At 48.5% G+C, this 19,598-nt stretch overlaps 1 protein-coding gene across 1 annotated transcript in view; it reads left to right on the forward strand.

The window, feature by feature from the left end:
- SLIT3 (slit guidance ligand 3) overlaps positions 1-19,598 on the forward strand; it is a 609,330-nt gene that overhangs the window by 536,744 nt on the left and 52,988 nt on the right. The window contains exons 21-25 of the mRNA XM_027084345.1: positions 5,004-5,072; positions 7,217-7,288; positions 7,897-7,968; positions 16,156-16,227; positions 17,884-18,047. Coding sequence (XP_026940146.1) covers positions 5,004-5,072; positions 7,217-7,288; positions 7,897-7,968; positions 16,156-16,227; positions 17,884-18,047 — 449 coding nt within the window. The remainder of the gene's footprint in view (positions 1-5,003; positions 5,073-7,216; positions 7,289-7,896; positions 7,969-16,155; positions 16,228-17,883; positions 18,048-19,598) is intronic.

Here is a 19,598-nt window from a genome sequence, read left to right on the forward strand (position 1 = left end):
CCCCTCCCCTCCCCTCCCCTCCCCCTCCCCCTGTGTATGTATTAATATATGTGTATATGTAATATATTCGTATTTCCTGTTGGTCTGTTTCTCTGGAGAATCCTGACTGGTACAGGACAGACCACAGAAGGCTTTGCAGGATTTGAGCATGTGTTGGGTAGCCCTTCTCCAACAAGCAGTGGAAGACAGGGAAGGATTTTAAGCAGGGAGAGAGGCCGATATAATCAGCATAGTCCTAACCAGAGCCAGGCTAGAGCCCAGGGCGCCTGGCATGGTAGGCTCCAGAGGCTGCAGAATCATCTGTGTCGTGTTGCCCATCCTCCAGGGTCCTGAACCTCCCTGTGTCAGATGAGGATGCTGTCAGCATCCCTGAATCCCAGTGGTCATTTGTGCATTTATTCAACTGTTTTGCAAGTGCATGCATTTGTGGAGCACGGCCTGCCCTGCAGATGGAGCTAGGCCAGGCCAAGGGCACTCCTTGACACCACTGCAGGTTTTTGTCTTTTTAATCCAAGGTCCTGTGAACAGCCTTTCACCACATTCATTCATTCATTCAACAAATATTTGAGGCCCTACCATGAGCTGAGCATACTATGCTCTGGGATACAGCAGGAAACAAAACTGGCAAAACACCCAGCTGCATGCAGCTTACATTCTAGTGAGGGCTGACTTCTCGGGCTCTGGAGTCCAACAGATGTGCATTTAGATCCCAACTCCTGAGCTCCCTGTTTATACCTCTCTGCGCCTCAGTGTTCTTGCCAACAAAATGGACAAATATACCCAGCAAAATACACCCCCCAACGCCAGGGGATTAAAGGAGATAACAGACCAGAGTCTTTCTCCCAAAGCACTGGCATGTACACCTCAGCTAATGCCGGTGAATTTTGTCTTGGTTTTGTTATTGTCCTTGTCATTGTGCTGTCTGTGAGGTTGAGTAACGTACAGCAAGCCACACAGCAAGCCCAAGCCATAGGCCCACCCTCCGATGTACTTGCCACAGGGTCTTCTAAAAAGACCCCAGCAAGGAGACTTGGGGTTTCGCTGTTTTCTTCTGGGTTTCAGCTTAGATGCCTCAAGTTTGCTAAGTAACTGTAGCAAACAAACGAGAGAGAGTCAGAGAATGAGAAGCGGAAGAGCGTGAGAGAGTGCTGCCAGGCTGAGGCCAGACTCCTTCAGGCTGCTCCCTCCTCTGGGGTTAATTAGTCTCCCTCTAGCAGAGATGCTCTCTGGACCAGCGCCTCCCCAGCAGCCCTGCTCATTCATCCAGCTTCCGCCTCCCAGCTTCCCTCCATGCCACTCATCCACAAAGCACTTCCTGCAGGTGACCAGGTGGCGGCCCAGCACGGCTTGTCTCCCCTCCTTCAGCCTGCATAGACCTCGGAATCCCACCATGCCTGCAGCCTCCCTGCCCAGCGGAGAGAGCTGGAAGCCTCCCCTCAGATGCCTGCCCCTCCACCCGCCATCACCTGATGAGGGGCAGGGCCAGTGTCCACACAAAATGTAAATGTCCTGCAGGTGATGCTGGGCGAGAGGCATTCAGGAAGCTCTCCACAACGCGGCCCCTGCACCTGTCTGCAGTCATGGCCTCTCCTTGCACTTTGTCTTTTAGGGAGTCTGGGGGGGTTTAAAATTGAGTTATAATTAACATATGATATTGTATTTGTTTCAGGTACATAGTGATTGAATGTTTTTATACATTATGAAATGATCACCCCAATAAGACCAGTTACCATCCATCATCATATACAGTGCTATTGACTGTATTCCTTATGCTGTACATTTCCTCCCCGTGACTTATTTATTTTATAGCTGGAAATGGGTATCTCCTAATCCCCTTCACCTATTTCATCCGTCCCCTGGCCCCCTCCTCTCTGGCAACCACCAGTTCTCTGTACCTGGGAGTCTGTTTCTGCTTTATTTTGGTTTTTAGATTCCACATTTAAGTGAAATCGTACAGTATTTGGCTTTCTCTGTCTGACTTATTTTACTTACATAATACCTTCTAGGTCCATCCATGTTGCTGCAAATGGCAGAATTTCATTCTTTTTATGGTTGAGTAGTATTCCATGGTATATATACCACATCTTCCTTATCCATTCATCTACTGATGGACACTTAGGTTGCTTCTATGGCTTGGCTGTTTTAAAGAAGACTTCTATGAACATTGGGGTACATGTATCTTTTTTTTATAAATTTATTTTATTTTGGGCTGTGTTGGGTCTTCGTTGCTGTGCGCAGGCTTTCTCTAGTTGCGGCGAGCGGGGCTACTCTTCGTTGTGGTGCGTGGGCTTCTCATTGCAGTGGCTCCTCCTGTTGCAGAGCACGGGCTCTAGGCGCATGGGCTTCAGTAGTTGTGGCACGTGGGCTCAGTAGCTGTGGCTCGCGGGCTCTAGAGCGCAGGCTCAGTAGTTGTGGCGCACGGGCTTAGTTGCTCCACGGCACGTGGGATCTTCCTGGACCAGGGCTCGAACCTGTGTCCCCTGCATTAGCAGGCGGATTCTTAACCACTGCGCTACCGGGGAAGCTGGGGGTGGACATGTATCTTTTCAAATTAGTGTGTTCGTTTTCTTTAGATAAATTCCCAGAAGTGGAATTACTGGATGTATGGTAGTTCAATTTTTCGTTTTTTGAGGAAGCTTCATACTGTTTTCCATAGTGACTGCACCATTTTACATTGCAGCAGTGCACGAGGGCTACCTTTTCTCCACATCCTTGCAGACACTTGTTGTTTCTTGCCTTTCTGACAATAGCCATTCTGACAGGTGAATGAACTGACCACAGTGTGATCTGCCCCACCTCCCGCTGTCCTCTCTTCACCCACCAGACTTTGGCCTCCCCAGCCTTTCCTTCAAGTTCAGGGCCCTCCCCAGGCTGCAGTCTCCTATGCTGCATCTCCTCCTTGGCTGCATCTTTCTGCAGGAAGCTTTGGGCATTGTCTGTCACTACACCTTGTTCCTTTCCTTCAAAGCACACATTGCAATTTGTAAGTTATATTACTTTATGTGTGTGTCCCTTCTCTCTCCCTCCCTCTCTCCCTCTCCCTCTCCCTCTCCCTCTCCCTCTCCCTCTCCCTCTCCCTCTCCCTCTCCCTCTCCCTCTCCCTCTCTCTCCTTCCCTTCTCCCTCCTTCCTTCCCACACACACATTAGATTTTTAAATGCCAGAAAATAGGCACCACCCCTCTTATTCACCAGTATATACGGTACCTGGCACATTGCAGTTGCCCAATAAATATTTCTGCCTGAATAAATGACTACATCAGTGAATACATTTCTCTTAGCTCCTCTGCCTGAGGGCATAATCTAAACGCGTGCGCGGCTGAATTTTAAGTCAGATGGTCAAGCTCCCTGAAGGCAGAAATGGGGTCTGGTTCATCTTTGTATCTCCCCCAGCATCTAGCATAGTTCTTAGAGCAATACGTATACAACAAAGATTGAGGACCAAAGGGACATTAATCCAACATGCCACGGCAACCAGAGGCCGTGTGGGGTCCTGCCCAATGTTCTGTGCCACGAGGATCCCTCAGGGCCAGCCAGGGGAATAAAGTCACTTGGCCTTAATTTAAGGTAATGCCCAATGCCTTACCTTTAAGGTAAGATAAGGACAAGTTGTCCCTAAAGCTGAGCCCGGTTTGGTCGTTGTGACACACTTACCCATATTGTATTTTAACCCATTTCATCCCATTCAGTCATTTTGTGCTGGGTCTGCTGGATGCCAGGCAGTGTGCTAGCACCTCATTACTCAAAATGTGGCCTGTAGACCATGAATGAGCTCCACCATCTCCCAAGAGCCTATCAAGGATGCAGACCCTCCAACCTGATGGCAGACCTGCTGGATCACAATCTGCTTTTTAGCAAGATCCCAGGTGATTCATATGTACATTACAGTTTAAGAAGCCCTGAGCTAGAAAAAGGTAGACCTAGGGTCTGCCTTCGTGGAGGCTGAGGCAGGCACGGCACCAACGAACAGCAGTAGCTGGATGTTGACTATGGGAGAGGAAGCTATGCGAGCTTTATGTCAAGGGAGACTCCCCCAGGACATGAGAGCAGACCTTATAAGCCATCTTAAAGATTTTGCTATTTTGTCCTGAGAGCAACAGGCAGCCTAGGGAAAGGGGTCTACAGCAAGGGTGGGGATAAATGAATCAGCCCGTGTCCCCTCTTTAGGGTAGTCATAACGTTTGTAATTCATCATCAAAACACGACTTCCTTGTCTATCTTCAACCACGCTCGGGTGTCTGATGAGCAGGTTGGCACAGAAGCCCGCAGTCCAGGCAGGTCTAGGCTCAGCCTTTGCCCATTCAGGAGGGGTCTCCTTCTGTGGGTGCGGCCTCATTCTGAACCCCGTCCCGTTCTGCACGTGGTCCTCCTGCTGGGGACTGTAGCACAGGGCTCCAGGAACATGCCCTGTCTCCTCAGTTTCCAGATGCATATCAGAGATACTCAATACGGAATTAGGGTTCTTAATGGCTCAGCTCTCCACACACCCCGGTAGCTAAATAGAGGCCATTTGGAACTGTGATAAAACTGCAGTCAGAGAGACCTGGGTTCAAGTCCTAACTGAACCACTTGCTGTGTGACCTTGGGCAAGCGTTTTAACATCTCTGAACTTCTGTTTTCTCAACTGTGAATCCCTGCCGTGTAAGGGTATTGTGCAGGCCAGATATAAAGTGGGTGCTTTATTCAAGAAATAATTTATTGAACACCTACTGTGTGCCACTCTGTACACAGTCTTAGGGGGCTCCAACCCTGGGCAATTTTAGGCAAGAGCCCTGCCATCATGGAGCTTAGCAGCCCAGTGGGGAAAAGTGTCATTAATTGAACAATCACACAAATAAATATTAGATGACAAATGTAGTATATGCTTTGAAGTGGGGGAAAAAAGAGCCATGAGAGAGCAAAACAGGGACCCAGTCCAGCCTGGGAAGTCGGAGGAGGCATCTTGAGGTAATGGCAGTGTGCGCATTGTCTCTTTGCCCGACGTGACTCTGCACCTCTCTTTCAGGTACCTGGAAGGAAACCACTTAACAGCCGTGCCCAAGGAGCTGCCCACCCTCCGACACCTGACACTCATGTAAGGAGCCCAGCGTTGGTGGGATATTTCATTTTCTGTCGTTAGGGAGCGCAGGAAACTGATGCAGAGGGTGGGTAGGGCGGCGCTGCAGGCTTTGGGGCATTCCTGCACTTTTCCCCCTGGGTGGAGCGGCAAGAGGCAGCTGGGAAGGATGGGCTGGCTGGATGTGCCAGGTCTTACCCAGTGAGGACTTCATGCAGAAGTACCCAGATCCTGGCCTCATTGGTCACCTGTGGCACCTTCCTCCTTGGCTTGGAGCCTCTGACCTTCTGGTCTCCAATTAAATTCCCGAGATCCCTCAGTTTCTTGCAAGCTGTGGCTGTACTTAGGTTTGCCAAAAGCATAAATTTGGCATTTCTTCTTCCTCCTCCTTTAGTTACTCAGAAAATGTTCTGAGCAGCTGGTTCCAATTGAGGTTCTTTCAGGTGGGAGCCGCTCCTGGCTCCAAGTCGGCCAAAACCCAGGAAAACCTCTGAATGAGGAGCAGGGCTGCTGGGCATGGGCGGGGCCCAGGAAGCTGGGGAGTCCTTGAGCTTTGTCCCTCACTGCCTTGCCAAGAGGGCACCCAGGATCCTTGGGCAAGTGCTGTTGAAAGGTGCCCCATCTGCTTAGGGGGCAGGGAGCCCCGGAGCAATGGCCCTCAACCTCAGCTGATTATATATCACAGTAGTTTGGGGTTTCTTTTAAATACTGATGCTCAAGCCTGCCTTACACCAATTAAATCGGAATATCTGGGCATGAAACCTAGGCCTCAGAGAACTAAAGCTCCCCAGATGATGCTAATGTACAGCTGATGCTGAAAACCACTGCCCTGGATATTTATCCTCGGGGAGAAGCTGGAGCTTGCAGTTGGCAAAGGACCACACTCCCACCAACCTCATTCCCCCAAGAGAGAATCTGATAAGATGGAATAAATGAATGCTGGAAGAGAGGGACGGTGGAGGGGCTATGAGGAGAAGAATTGATCAGGGGGGAAAAGCACTACAACAAGGAGAAATTGTTACCTTACGTGTTATGTTTTGCTGGTAGAATCAAATCGATGGATAGACACCACTGAATGTTTGAATAACTGAATAAATAGATGAATGAATGAACGACAGTTGGTGGAATGACTGATTGAATAAATCTTCAGTAAAAAAATGAACATTTGAACTAATGGGTGGATAGGTGAATAGATGGATGGGTGGATAGATGGATGGATGGACGGCTGGGCTAACAGATGGACAGATGGGTGGCGGATGGACGGATGGATGGATGGATGATAGATGGGTGGATGGACAGATAGATGGATGGGCTGATGGACATATGGGGAGGATGAGTGGATGGGTGGATGGATGGGCAGACAGATGGATGGGTGGACAGATGGATGTATATATAGATGAATGGGTAGATGGGTGAATAGACGGGCGGATGGGTGGATGAATGGGCAGATGGATGGATGGGAAGGTGGATGGAGGGGGTGGGTGGATGGATGGATGGATGGATGGATGGATGGATGGATGGATGGATGGATGGATGGATGGATGGATGGGAAGGTGGGGGGGTGGATGAATGGGTGGATGGGCAGATAGGCAGATAGGTGTATGGACAGACAGACCAGTGGATGGATGGATGAGTGGGTAGACAAATGAATGGGCAGATGGGTGGATGGACAGATGCATGGATGGACAGATGGACAGATGGGTGGATGGATAGATGGATGGATGGGTGGATGGATAGATGGATGGATGGATGGATGGATGGATGGGAGGATAAGTGGATGGACAGATGGATGGGCGGATGGACAGATGGTTGGATGGATGGATGGTTGGATGGATGGATGGATGGATGGATGGATGGATGGATAGATGGGAAGATAAGTGGATGGACAAATGGATGGGTAGATGGACAGATGGGCAGATGGACAGATGGGCAGATGAATGGGCAGACGGACGGATGGATAGATGAACGGGCAGATGGGTGGACGGACATATGGACAGGTGGATGGGTGGATGGATGAATGGATGCATGGATGGGTGGGCAGACGGGCAGACAGATGGGTGGATGGATGGATAGCAGGCATGCATGCATGTGTGAAAGTTGGGAATGACCCCCTCTGGATGCAACTAACAGTACAATGTGACCCTTCTGCTTACTTTTCCTAGTGACCTGAGCAACAACAGCATTGGCACGCTGACCAACTACACCTTCAGTAACATGTCTCACCTCTCCACCCTGTGAGTACAGTGAGCTGCTGGGATTAACATGGGCCTGATACTAAGTGCATCCTTCCTCTGGCCCCTCAGGCTTACATGCTCCGCTCTAGCGATCCTCAGGGCTGTGGCTGACCCAGCACAGGGCAGACCTTAATCATCAGAAGGAAAACAGTAGGTCAGAACTCCACTGTCTGGGCAGTTAGAGAGGAGTTGGCACCTAATTACTTCTGAAAAAGTTCCTCTTTGGAATACCTTCTGTGATTTGTGAATTTTCTCTCCCAGTGAGGGTTTCCCTACACAATTATATTTTGCTCAGACCCCTTTATTTCCCATTAGCTCTGTATACTGTGGGCACTCACCATCTGACAATAGACGAAGGTGATGGCAAAGCTGGTTAGGGAGCCAGCCAGCTAAGGAACATATGAGGAAACTGGGAAATGAAGCCAGTGAGCTTCCTGGAGTGATGGGGAATGTTTCTCTTTCCCTTATCCCTAGGATGCTTTTTGTCAGTCTGTTAAAATTGGGAGGGTAAAGAAACCGTTTGCTTTGACTGGTCCAGTGTGGACAATGCATGTATCAGCAGCTAAGAATAGGAAGAACCAACAGAGCCTGTGTGTCCTCTTCCACAGGATCCTGAGCTACAACCGGCTGCGATGCATCCCCATCCACTCCTTCAACGGGCTGCGGTCCCTCCGAGTGCTGTGAGTACCCCAGTGCGCTGATTTCTACTTATGCTTCGCTGGGTAACAGCAGGCAGGACTGAGCACTCCTGTTGCCTGCTCTTCCTTGCTCAAAGCCCATTCTACCCGCCATGCATCCCTCCCCTAACGCAACACTCTTAATTTGCTCAATGGGGCGGAGAGAGCTCATGCTTAAGAGTCAGTCACTCCCTGCTCCAGCTCACTTCCTCTGTGGAACCTGGCACACATCACTAACTCCTCTGAGTTCCCACTTCTTTATGTGCAAAATGGGACCCATAGCACATCCCTTGCAAGGATTAGGATCTGCAATTCTATGCAGTTCTATTCTGCACCCTAGCAGAGCACACTGTGCAGCACTTGGCCGCTCTTCTGATGATCATTACATCACAAGTGGTCCCTCTGGCTTCAGAAGGGCAATGTTAACACTGTGAACCTCTGCAAGGAAACCAGGCTCATGCAACGGAGAGCCCAAGCTGGAAGCCAGCGGCCAGGGCACACACGTAACCATCCGTTCACAACCGAGTCGACTCATAAAGCATCCTTAAAGTTTTAATAAGTTGCCAACATTTAAATATCAGGAGGTTTCTCATATAAATCCCGATTTCTACACTCTCTTGGAAAAGGGAGAGACCTGGCCTCCCAGGGCTCCCCTCTGCATTCCTGCAGGGCTGAGCCGTCCTGCCCCTTTGAACAGAGTTCTGCAGTCTGCAGCCTCCACGTCACCCACCCATCTCTTGTCACCTTATGATACCTGCCTGGCCCTGGCCTACACAAGGGGAGTGGACAGCCAACTGAGGCAGATGAGCTCTGAGCAAAGGCAAGATAGCCGTGGAGTCCCCTGCTTTCCAGGCATGGCTCTGCCCCTCCCTAGCTGTGTGTCTTCTCATCATGAAATCAGATAACGATGGTAGTGGCCTCACAGGGTCTTATGAGGATTAAATGAGATACTGTACGTAAAGCACTTAGCACAGCTCTGGCCCATGGTAGACACTTTATATTCATTTGCTGTGACTGTTCTCACACGAGCACTTGCAGGAGCAGGAATGGTACCTCACTGCCACCCCAACCCTGGGCCCACTGTCACCTGATATTTCTGCCTGCCCATCTTGCACCTGTTTTGTTGGCAAGGGAGGATCCTTGGAATGATATTCCCATGAGAACAGAGATGCCAGACACTCTGCCCCCAAACCTATCAACTTCTTTCCCTTCTGGCCCATTATGACTATAATAGTGAAAACCATATTTTATGGGGCTTTTCACGGTCATTGCCTCATAATGCTGTGTGGGTGAGAGGGTTATGTCCATTTTAAAGATGGGAAAACTGAGACCCAGATTGGTGAAGTCGCTGGCCCAAGATTCAGCAGTCAGGAGCTTGCAGAATCCAGCCTCCTGACTCAGAGCCCCGGGATCCTTCCCAGGACCCAGTTACGGTCGGCAAACAGCACCCAATGAGCAGGTCCATTTCGGAGCCTCCAGGCTGATGTGATTTATTGAGGCCCACAAAACGCCAGTGTCAGCGACAGCTCCCGCCACATGTCATCTGTGCTGTTATTAAAAATCAATTCTGTGGGGGGCAAAGAAGTACCCGTGCTGACAGTGTGCAATCTGTTACTGTCACTTATTTTATTATCTATCTTCTCTGGGGAGCTCGAGAATGGAAACATCAGCAGAACCCATTTCCCTGTTTCGAGTTGAACACCACAGGAGATGGGCTCATCTCATTGGCTGAGGCTGGATCTGCTGCCCCCCCCCCGCGCCATCCCCCCTCAATCCCAATCTATTGTCCCCCATCCCAGTCTTCCAGTTCTGGGCATAGCTTGGCTGCCAGGGGGTGTTACCTGCCATTTCAGTGGGATCCGTGAGCCTATGTTCATAATTAGAGTAGTTCTGGTTGGGACAGCTCAACATGTGGAAGGGAGAAAGAGAACGTTTGCCTGTCCATCCGTCTGTCTACCAGGGTGGTGGGATGCACATCACCCCCCTGTCCAGGATTTCCTCCTTCCTCAGCACCTCGTTGGTGTCACTCCAGAACCAGTGCTGTCATTAGTTCACCAGGAGTCCACATAAAACATCCAACACACTTGTGCTTGCTTCTTGAATTCAGAGTGAGTAGGCTTTTCGCACCATCATTTTAGAATCATGGGCTCTTGTAGATAAAAGAGGATCTTAGAGGCCCTCATTCCAACTGTCTACCTCAGTGGGGAGCAACCATTTTCTGCATAAGGGCCAAGGCAGGAAAAATTAAAATGTTTATGGGCTGCGTTTCTTTTATGGTATTTGTATCCTTTCTCCCAGTAATTGCACATCTAGGAATTTTTACGAAAGGGTATCCAAAACGAGAGAAAGGTTCTCTGCATTAAGAGCTTGGTTGCGCTGTTATTTTTAACCTAAATTTTAAATATTACCCAGAAGGCCACAGTGGGGAAATATTTAAGTAAAGCGTGATGCAACCAGTCGATGAAGTGCAATTATTGAAAGAGGAAAACTAATAGCAGAGTGGGAACCTGTTCACCACATTGCATTATGTGGAAAAATAAACCTAATTTGTATATTGTTACAATTATAACTGTATATATGTACAATTGTAACATATACAAATCAGATTTATTTTTCCACATAACACTATGTGGTAAACAGGTTTCCACACTGCTATCTAGTAACTGTAACCATATCAATTATAACATTGATAACCATGAAGAAGGACTGTAAGGGAACATGGGCACATAAATGAAAAGAAACATTGGTAGCTAACGGCTAATATCAAATCATTTCTGTCATAAATGAAGACAGAGTTAAAGATGAATGAAGGCAGTAACAGATTTATAATTTGGGCGGTTGGGAAGCAAAACAGGATTTTGGAAATCAGAAATGGCAGTACCTGTAACTGCATGTGGTCATTCGTATATTCTTTTCTCATTTCTAATGGGTTTCACTAATTTGATTAGAATTTCAGAAATAACCGGAGACCCAGGGATGCTGGCAGTTTGGGGTGAGGAAGGAGGATACGCAGCAAGGTTCAGCCACAGACGAAGGCCAAAAAGTGTTCTGGAAAGCAGCAAGAAAGACCTGACATTTAGGAAGGAGAGAGAGAAGGAGGGGGAGAGTGTGTGTGTGTGTGTGTGTGTGTGTTGGTGGGTGGATATGAATACATTTCAGAGACAGGATATTGGTCAAGGAGCTTCGAGAACAAAACTTTGTGTGAAAATGTGCTTCTCCTACCTCACTCCTAATCTAAAAATAGCCAGAAGAGAACATCCTCCTGGACGTTCTAGTCCTTTTTCGGAGATCTGTGTGTTCCCTGATCTTTGCCCCGCGCCGAGCCACATGCCTGGTGTGCGTGTGGTCCCAACTGTCACCCCCCGGCCCCAGCTGCAGGAGGGCCACCTGGAATCAGTTAGCGCCAGGACTGTGTCAGTGTGTGCTTGTGAGGGAGCGAGCGGGATTATCATTCATCATCCGTATTTTTTTAGCTCCTGTTCCCTGAAATAAGACTGTGCTTGCTGTGTATGCACATGCGGCTATGCACCACTGCTCAGCAGGTTGCATGGACCCTCCCTACAGCATCTCTGCAAAGGGCTCCATTTGCCCTTTTGCTGGATTACCTTCAGAGACTAAGAGCTCGCTCGCTTCCCAGACAGCCCCATTCCATTTTTGACCAGCTGTTGAACATCAGGCGACGCTGGTGAGCCAAAACGTGACTCCTTGTGGTCCCGGTTTGGCCCTTTTGTGCCACCAAAAAAAAAAAAAAGTTTAATTATGAATTTTAGAAGTGGGGAGTGAGTCTCAGAAACCCTGTCCAAACCACTCATTTATAAGACAAGGAGGTAGATTCAGAAAGGTTTACCGACTTGCTCAACATCGTTCACTTCTTCATCCTTTCCTGAATGCCCACCGTGAGCTAAATGCTATGCTAAATACCGCAGCGGGTGGGGCACAAATAGTGAATGTAGCACAGTTCCCGCTTTCAGAGAGCACACGGTCTAGAACGGGAAATAGACAGACAACTACAGTACAGGGTGATGCCTGTGAAAGGGCCATAGGAATACGAGTGAGAGGCATGGAGGCCAGTACTGGCCATCAAAAAGACTTTGAGAGAGAGTTATCACTGCTGACGTTTGTTAAACCTTGACTATGCACTGCACACTGGGCTAACTGCTTTAGTTACATTGTCATATTCACTCTTCCCATCAATTCTATGAAGACTATACCACCATTATCCCCATTTCCCAGATGAGGAAACAGAGGCTTGGCAAAATGGAGTAGCTTTCCCAAAGTGACACAACGAGGAGAGAGTGAAGTTGGGATTTGAACCCAAGACTGTTTCCTCTCAGAATCACTGCACTTAACTTCTGCTCCCAAGGCTGAGTCTGGGATGCCAGAGGGAGTTACCCAAATACGGATGGGAGTGAAGAACATTCTAGGCAGGGAAAATATAAATGCACTGGACAGAAGCCTGGAAGTCAGGAAGGGCATGTGCATGGGGGTGGAGAGGTGGGATGTACAGGAAGCTCCAGGTGTGGCTGGAATGTGGCTTCTGGGTGTGAGAACAGGAGGAGATGCTGCCGACTAGTCGTAAGGTGGGAGTAGAACCAAGGCTGGAACCCACGTCTCCTGGCTTCTAGCCCAGTGTTCTACCACCTTCCATCCTGCTCTGTCATAGGTTATCATCTATTTTTATTGCCTCTCATTTCAGACTTTTCTTGAAGACTGGGGGTGGGCGAGGGACACGGCCTTTTTAAAAATGGAGTGTTTTTTTCCTTGCCCAGAGAGGCCTGGGATGAGAATTAATGAGTGGGGTGGCATGAAAGACATGGGCCGAAAGGTGATGGACACAGGGCAGCTCTGGCAAAGTTCAGTGTGTCTCCTGGAATCCTCCACGGGGCTCCTTTGGGATGATGGGCTGCATACCTTCACGCTTCTACTCTAAGCGGGTAACGCCTTGAGAGGAATGGCCCCAAATATGTCCAAGAACACAGAGGGGAAGGAGTCATGACGATGCTTGCGATAATCGTGGCTGACCCGAGTGAGGGCTTACGTGTGCTGGCCCTGCACTGCGTCCTGCACCAGCTGAACCACTTGCATTGTATCTTTAAATCCTAGCTTAGGAAGCAGTATATTAGATCCCTTCCTGACTAAAGGGAAAGAAAATCAGTTCAAACCACCTTAGGCAGAAAAAGAGAATTTATCGATGCAGGTAACTGAAAAATGCAGTAGTAGGTATCAGATTCTATGGCTGGATGCAGGTACTCCAGTGGTACTGTCAGAAATACATCTCTTTCTGCCTCTCAAAATGAAACTGTCTCTGTCCTAGTAGTTCCAAGGAAAGCCCCAGAAATATCTCTCAGTGGCCTACTTAGGTCACATACTCAACCTCAAACCAATCACTGTGACTCCGATTGGGCAGACCTGGTCCATAGCTCTGCCCATGAGGCCAGACCACTTGGACTCAGAAGTGGGGAGGGGTGATTCCCTAATGGAAGAGGGAGGAACTGTTACAGAAAAGAGGAGAATGATGTTGATCAACCCATACCCCCCAAAATGTATCTACTATAAGTAGATACTAAGAATTCCTCTATTTTAGAGATGAGAAAACTGAGGCACAGAAATAATGTCAGTTGTTTCAGGTCACACAGACAGTGATTATTAGAATCGGGATTCGAACCCAGGCTGTCTGACTCCAGACCTTAAACCCCAGGTCACCTGGGAGTGGCCTGTGTTGGTCAGAAGAGAATTCACCCACCCCATCCCACATTTAGGATGAGGATAGTTCCCGTCATCTATCATACAAACTGAGCACCTAGAGATTCGGAGACCCAGATTCAGGCAACCCAGAACTGACAGGGAATGGTTATGCCCTCCAGTTGCTCTCATGATGTCCTCATCTGCATCCTGAAATTCCCTAGTCTGCCTTAACACCTCCTAAGAGTCAGGAGGGAAAAAAGAGTCCCGGATGCTTGAAGATGAGTCATTCCCAGTTCAGAGTTGCTTGCCTGCACCAGCTCCCTGTGAGGTGTAAGGGAGAAGGAGAGGGAAAGGGGGAGTGCTTAGTGCTTCCTGGGAGGGCACATTTGTGCCACTCCCCTGGCATCCTTTAGGAGGGTGGTTGGACATGCAAGAGTCCTTCTTTGGGGGCCAAACCAGGAGCCAGAACGTGCAGTGTAGGCAGATTTCTTTAGCGTTGTCCCAGTAAATTACAGCCCCCTTACTCTGCAGTTTATAGAGACCTCAGCGGATCAGCTCATAATAAATGGGAGTGCGACTTGCAGGGGTCACAGTACCAAAGCTGCCTTTGGGTCATTTGGTGTTTTTAAATTAGGGCTTTGTGCCTCTCCCGGGGCCCGAGCCGCCTTCGGAAATGCTTAACAGCGGGGCTGGGTGCGTTCGCCAAACAGCAAGCAGCCGTGAAGTCATCCAAGTTAATAGCAGACGGGAGCCGGTGTGATTCATAAATAACCACATGGATTAGAGACTAAATGGTACGGATAAAAGTGTGAGGAAGAGCTTCGAGCCCCTTCTTACTCAGGGAGGTGAGAAGCTTCCACGAACACTCTTTAGGGGACTGGGTACCCTCATCCTGCTGTCCTGGCTGTCTAAGCTTCAAGGAGAGCTTTCACACTGCCATTCAGGGAGACCAGGGATCTGGGGTGGGGGGGCGCTGGCGCATGGGTGTTAGAAATGCAGAACCTCAGGCCCCACCCCAGACCCACTGAATCAGACTCTCTGGGAATGGGCCTCAGAAATCTGCATGTGTATTAGCCCTGATGCTCAGTCAGCTTGAGAGGCCCTGCTCATTATTAAGTGTAATTAAGCTCACATCTATATTTCAGCCGAAGACCCAGGGCGAGCTAACATCAGTTAAAAGGAAAACAGAAGAGCAGATTCATAAGTTACTATCCTGTTTACACTTTCACAGTCAACGTCAATCACCCCCTTTGTTTAACTAGGGCTCCCTTCACAGCCCAGGGGACGGTACCCAGCAGCCACTAAGGAAACCCTTGAGTTTCTACAAATGTCACTCCTTGCATTTCACGGGCCAGCCCCAAAGTGAGTCAGCAGTTTGGGGATTTTTTTGTATGCAGTGGATGACTAATCCTTCCATGGAGGGTATAACCCACGAATTGTGGATTTGCTCATGTTGTTGCTTGAGCAGCGGAGCCGTGTTCCTTCCATTTTTTTCAAAAACCTGTTCTCCAGGCACTTATTGAAAGCTCAGTGTGTGCCACCGCCCTGCAAGTGAGCATTGCTCCCAGCTATTACACCGCAGGGTGGAGAGAGGCATGATTAAAGCCAAGCAGGTTGCCTGGCCCCTCGGACACACTGTCGGAGAATGCACTCAGGTGCACACAAGAACAACACCCACGTATGTGTGTGGGTAATGCCACACCCTTTCCCATAAAGATGAGTGTCCGGCTCCGGGGAGTCTCCCCAGGAGCTGTGTGCCCCCTTCCCTTTGTCTTCTGGGATTGATAGCATTTCTCAATCTCCCTAAAATCTCTCTAGGTGAATATGAAGGGAACCAGTTTCTTGATCTGTACCAGGCATTGTTCAAGACCTTTTACAAATACTAATAAGGTTAACCATTTAGTACTTAGAAAATGCCAGGCTCTACGTGGACTAGTGCACCCACAACCGAAGGTACCTTCTGTGGCAAATCTTTTTACCTTCTTTCATTCCCATTTTATGATAGGAAACCAAGGCACAGAGAGGGTAAGTAACTTTCCCCATAGTCACACAGCTGGTAGGTGACAGAGTCAGGGTTTGAATGCAAACAGCCCAGCTCCAGAACTTCTGGTCTCAACCATAGTTCTTCACATTATCTCTGAAACCCCAGTGCCTTCACTAGATTGCTCTCTGTCTCCATGTTTCAGGTGCAAAAATGGAGGCCAGGAAAAGGAAAGTAACTCACCCAACGTTCCGCAGCTGAAAGGGACTGATTTCTGATTCCATCCCAAGTCCGTCTGATTCATCTTTGTCTTTCCCTAACCCTCTACTCCCAACATCCCTGCTGCTGATCTGGGCACGGAAACATCAGTGCACGTGACATGAAGGAGACATCCCCTCCTGCTGCTGGCAGTGGGGCTCTGCGTGCTCAGAGGCATGGCTGGGCCAGCCTGGGACGCCAAGAGAGTGTACTGAGTTCAGAGCTGTTACTGGGGGTTAACTTTTTGACCTGTGCTTCTGCTTCAGAACCCTCCATGGCAACGACATCTCCAGCGTTCCCGAAGGCTCCTTCAATGACCTGACCTCTCTTTCCCATCTGTAAGTAGCCCTGTTTCTCCCCCACGTGCATCTCCTCAAAACAGAAAAGATTAGAATGCCAGAGATAATACTATCAGTGCTACCACCTCAGTATGGTTTTTTCCATAGGAATAGAGTGTGTTTTATTTACAAAAATGTACCCACATTGTGTGTTCTCTGCTTCGGATGCCTTCAAAGACATAATCAATTATGTAAACAATGTAAATATTTAATAAGAACGAACATAAAACTCTTACTATGTGCTCAACACTTTAGATGAATTATCTCATATTTCTTACAGCAGGAAGGCATTTTTATCTCCTTATTAGACATGAAACTGAAGCTAAGAAAGGCTGAAGAACTGGTCCAAGGGTTGCACAGCTAGTAGGTGGCAGAGACCTGGTTCAAATCCAGTTTTGCCTTGATGCCAAAGCACATATTCTTTCTACACTCGGCATCAGGTAGTCCCCTCCCATTTTACACAGGGGAGACTGAGGCCCATACATATTAGGTATTACGTACCTCTGCCGGTGAAAATGCTTGAGTGTGTATACCTGCTGTCTGTATATTTAATTATTTTTGTATTGTGCACATACACAACACTGATATATTATGTATGCATATCATAAAACATTCAAAAAATAGAAATGTTAAAGGCTATGGTTAAAAGTCAGCAGAAGTTTTCGTATTTTCTTCCTCAAACAGCACTTTGGAGGTGTCTGCACTGGATGATACCATTTCCCTCCCCTGCACTTGTAAGCTGAGTGGTGCATGGGAGGAGAACCTTCCTTCTACTCTCTTAGGCTCTGTGGCCGGGCCGACATAAGCCAGATGAACAGGAGAAAAGCATACAAATGTATTTAATATTTTTATGTGTATGTGGGAGTCTTCAAAAGGAGAATGAAAACCCAAAGAAGCCATTGGGCCCCAAAGCTTATATACCATTTTTACACAAAGAATGATGAAGCGTGGGGCTCTGACACGACAGAGGAGCTTGGACTGGGGGCGGTAAATCATGGGACCGGGACTAGGAAATCACGCAGAAACTGATGGAAGATCAGCGTTATTTTAGTAGGTTTGTTTGTACAGATCCATTTTGGCATCAACTCCCTTCTCTTCCTGGCCCGGGGAGGGTACCTTTCTCATAGGAAATATGACCTGCTTTTAGCTAGAAACAGCATCTGCTGTTTCTCAAGTGCCTTCACCTCAAAATAGTCAATAGACAAAGCGGCATATTTGGGGGTGGCATGTTCTGAGCTCCTTCAGTGGTCTGAAGCTGCTTCCTAGGTTGCCGGGTATCAAAACCTTCTCTGCAGAGTACATCCTCCAGTGCAACCTTTAGTGGGGCAAGAGAGCCAGAAAATCAATGGCCAGAGGTCCAGGGAGCCTCCTGGAGGGGCTGAGATTGGGGGTGAGTTGAGGATGGAATCTTACCAGGGTAGGTGACAGCAAAGCCTGAGGGATGGGAGGGGCTTGGGTGGGGTTGAAACATCTGCAGGGATTGGAGGTACAGTCTGGAGTTACTGACTTCACCCCAGTGAAGTCTCTGCTGGTCCTCCTGTCAGACACTCCCAATCTAGCCAAAGTCTGAAAATTCTGCTTTTCCAGAGGACCAAGACCACAGGGCCTATGGGCCAAGCTGGGCGGGGGAGCCTGACTTCCTGCTCTGCCTCGTAGGGCACTGGGAACCAACCCACTCCACTGCGACTGCAGCCTGCGTTGGCTGTCGGAGTGGGTGAAGGCCGGGTACAAGGAGCCTGGCATCGCCCGCTGCAGTAGCCCCGAGCCCATGGCTGACCGACTCCTACTCACCACACCCACCCACCGCTTTCAGTGCAAAGGTAGGTGCTGACTCACCCCTCCACCCCTCCCTGCCCCCTGCAGGGTCTGCTGTGTCCCCAGCAGCCTGTCAGAGCTATAGGCATCTCCACAGGTGTGACTTCTAAAACCGTCGCCCTGTTCTTGCACTGGCCACACAAAGACTCAGATGCTGAAACTGATGGGGACCTGCATCTAAGGGTCCACTTGTCATTCGCTCCCCTAAGTCCCTCTGCTGCCATTTCTACATACTCCTCGTTGACCTCTTACTCTACATATTATTGCATAGTTGAGAAAATCTTTAACCTGCTTTTTTTTTTTTTTTTTTTTTTGCGCCACGCGGGCCTCTCCCTGTTGTGGCCTCTCCCGCTGCGGAGCACAGCCTCCGGACGCGCAGGCTCAGCAGCCATGGCTCACGGGCCCAGCCGCTCCGCGGCATGTGGGATCTTCCCGGACCGGGGCACGAACCCGTGTCCCCTGCATCGGCAGGCGGACTCTCAACCACTGCACCACCAGGGAAGCCCTAACCTGCATTTTTTACCCAGCAATCTTAGAGCATAAGCATTTTCCCGTTTTACTACAGCACATTTTGGGCACATGAGATTTTGATTTGACTGCATGATTATTATGATAACAAACTACTGGGTTCTTATTATGTGGCAGGCATTATGTTAAGCACTTTTTCATGTATTATTTAGTTCTCACTTTCCGTGGAGTCGTTTATTTAATTCCCCAGCACCTCTGTGGAGTCTACTTTAGTAGTAGACTTCCTTTTAAAAAGGAGAAAACCGAGGCTTACTGAGGTTAGATGACTTCTCAAGATCACACAGTCAAGAGAATTCCAGGTCTTTCTGATTCCAGAGTGCATGGTCTCAACCAGCAAGCTGTAACACTCCATCATAACTTCTTTAACCAGTTCCTGGTTTTGAACTTTCAGAGTATTTCCTTTTTTTTTTTTCTGACCACAGCTGCATAAATGTCTTTCTCTGTTTAAAATTATGCCCTTAAATAAGATTCAGAGAACGGAAATTACGGAGCCAAAGTATATGGTCATTACTAAGGTTTTCACACTTAACGCCAAATTGATTTCCAGAAAGGGTTGTAACCAATTTTCACTCCCAGTAGCATCGTTTGAGTGCATTTTTCATCAGACCCTTGCATTATTTTATCTCATTTTGTAATCATTGCTAATTCAATAGGTAAAATATTATATCCCCTCATGTTTTGTTTTTGATTATTGGGGGAACTATTTTTTTTCCCAAAAATTTACTTTCCGTTTGTACTACACATTGGCCTGTTAATGTCCTTTGCTCATCTCCTAAGGCCTCAGTGTTTATTCTGATTTACAGATACACTTTACCTCTAAAACTTCACTGTGTCCCTGGAACACGTAGCCTCCCTGGAACAGACGATGTCTCTGTTCTTCGGTGAAGCCAGAGTTGAGCCAGGTGGCATTGGTTCTCAATCAGCCCATTCTGTTCACCCCACCCACAAATGGTCAGACTCACCCTGCGGTCAGTCTCAAGCCAATCTCCAAACTGATGACTGTTATCCTGGGATCATTTAAAGTCCTG

The sequence above is a fragment of the Aethalodelphis obliquidens genome, unplaced genomic scaffold (assembly GCF_003676395.1).
Source record: "Aethalodelphis obliquidens isolate GAN/ISIS:26980383/991018 unplaced genomic scaffold, ASM367639v1 scaffold52, whole genome shotgun sequence".
NCBI lineage: Eukaryota > Metazoa > Chordata > Mammalia > Artiodactyla > Delphinidae > Aethalodelphis > Aethalodelphis obliquidens.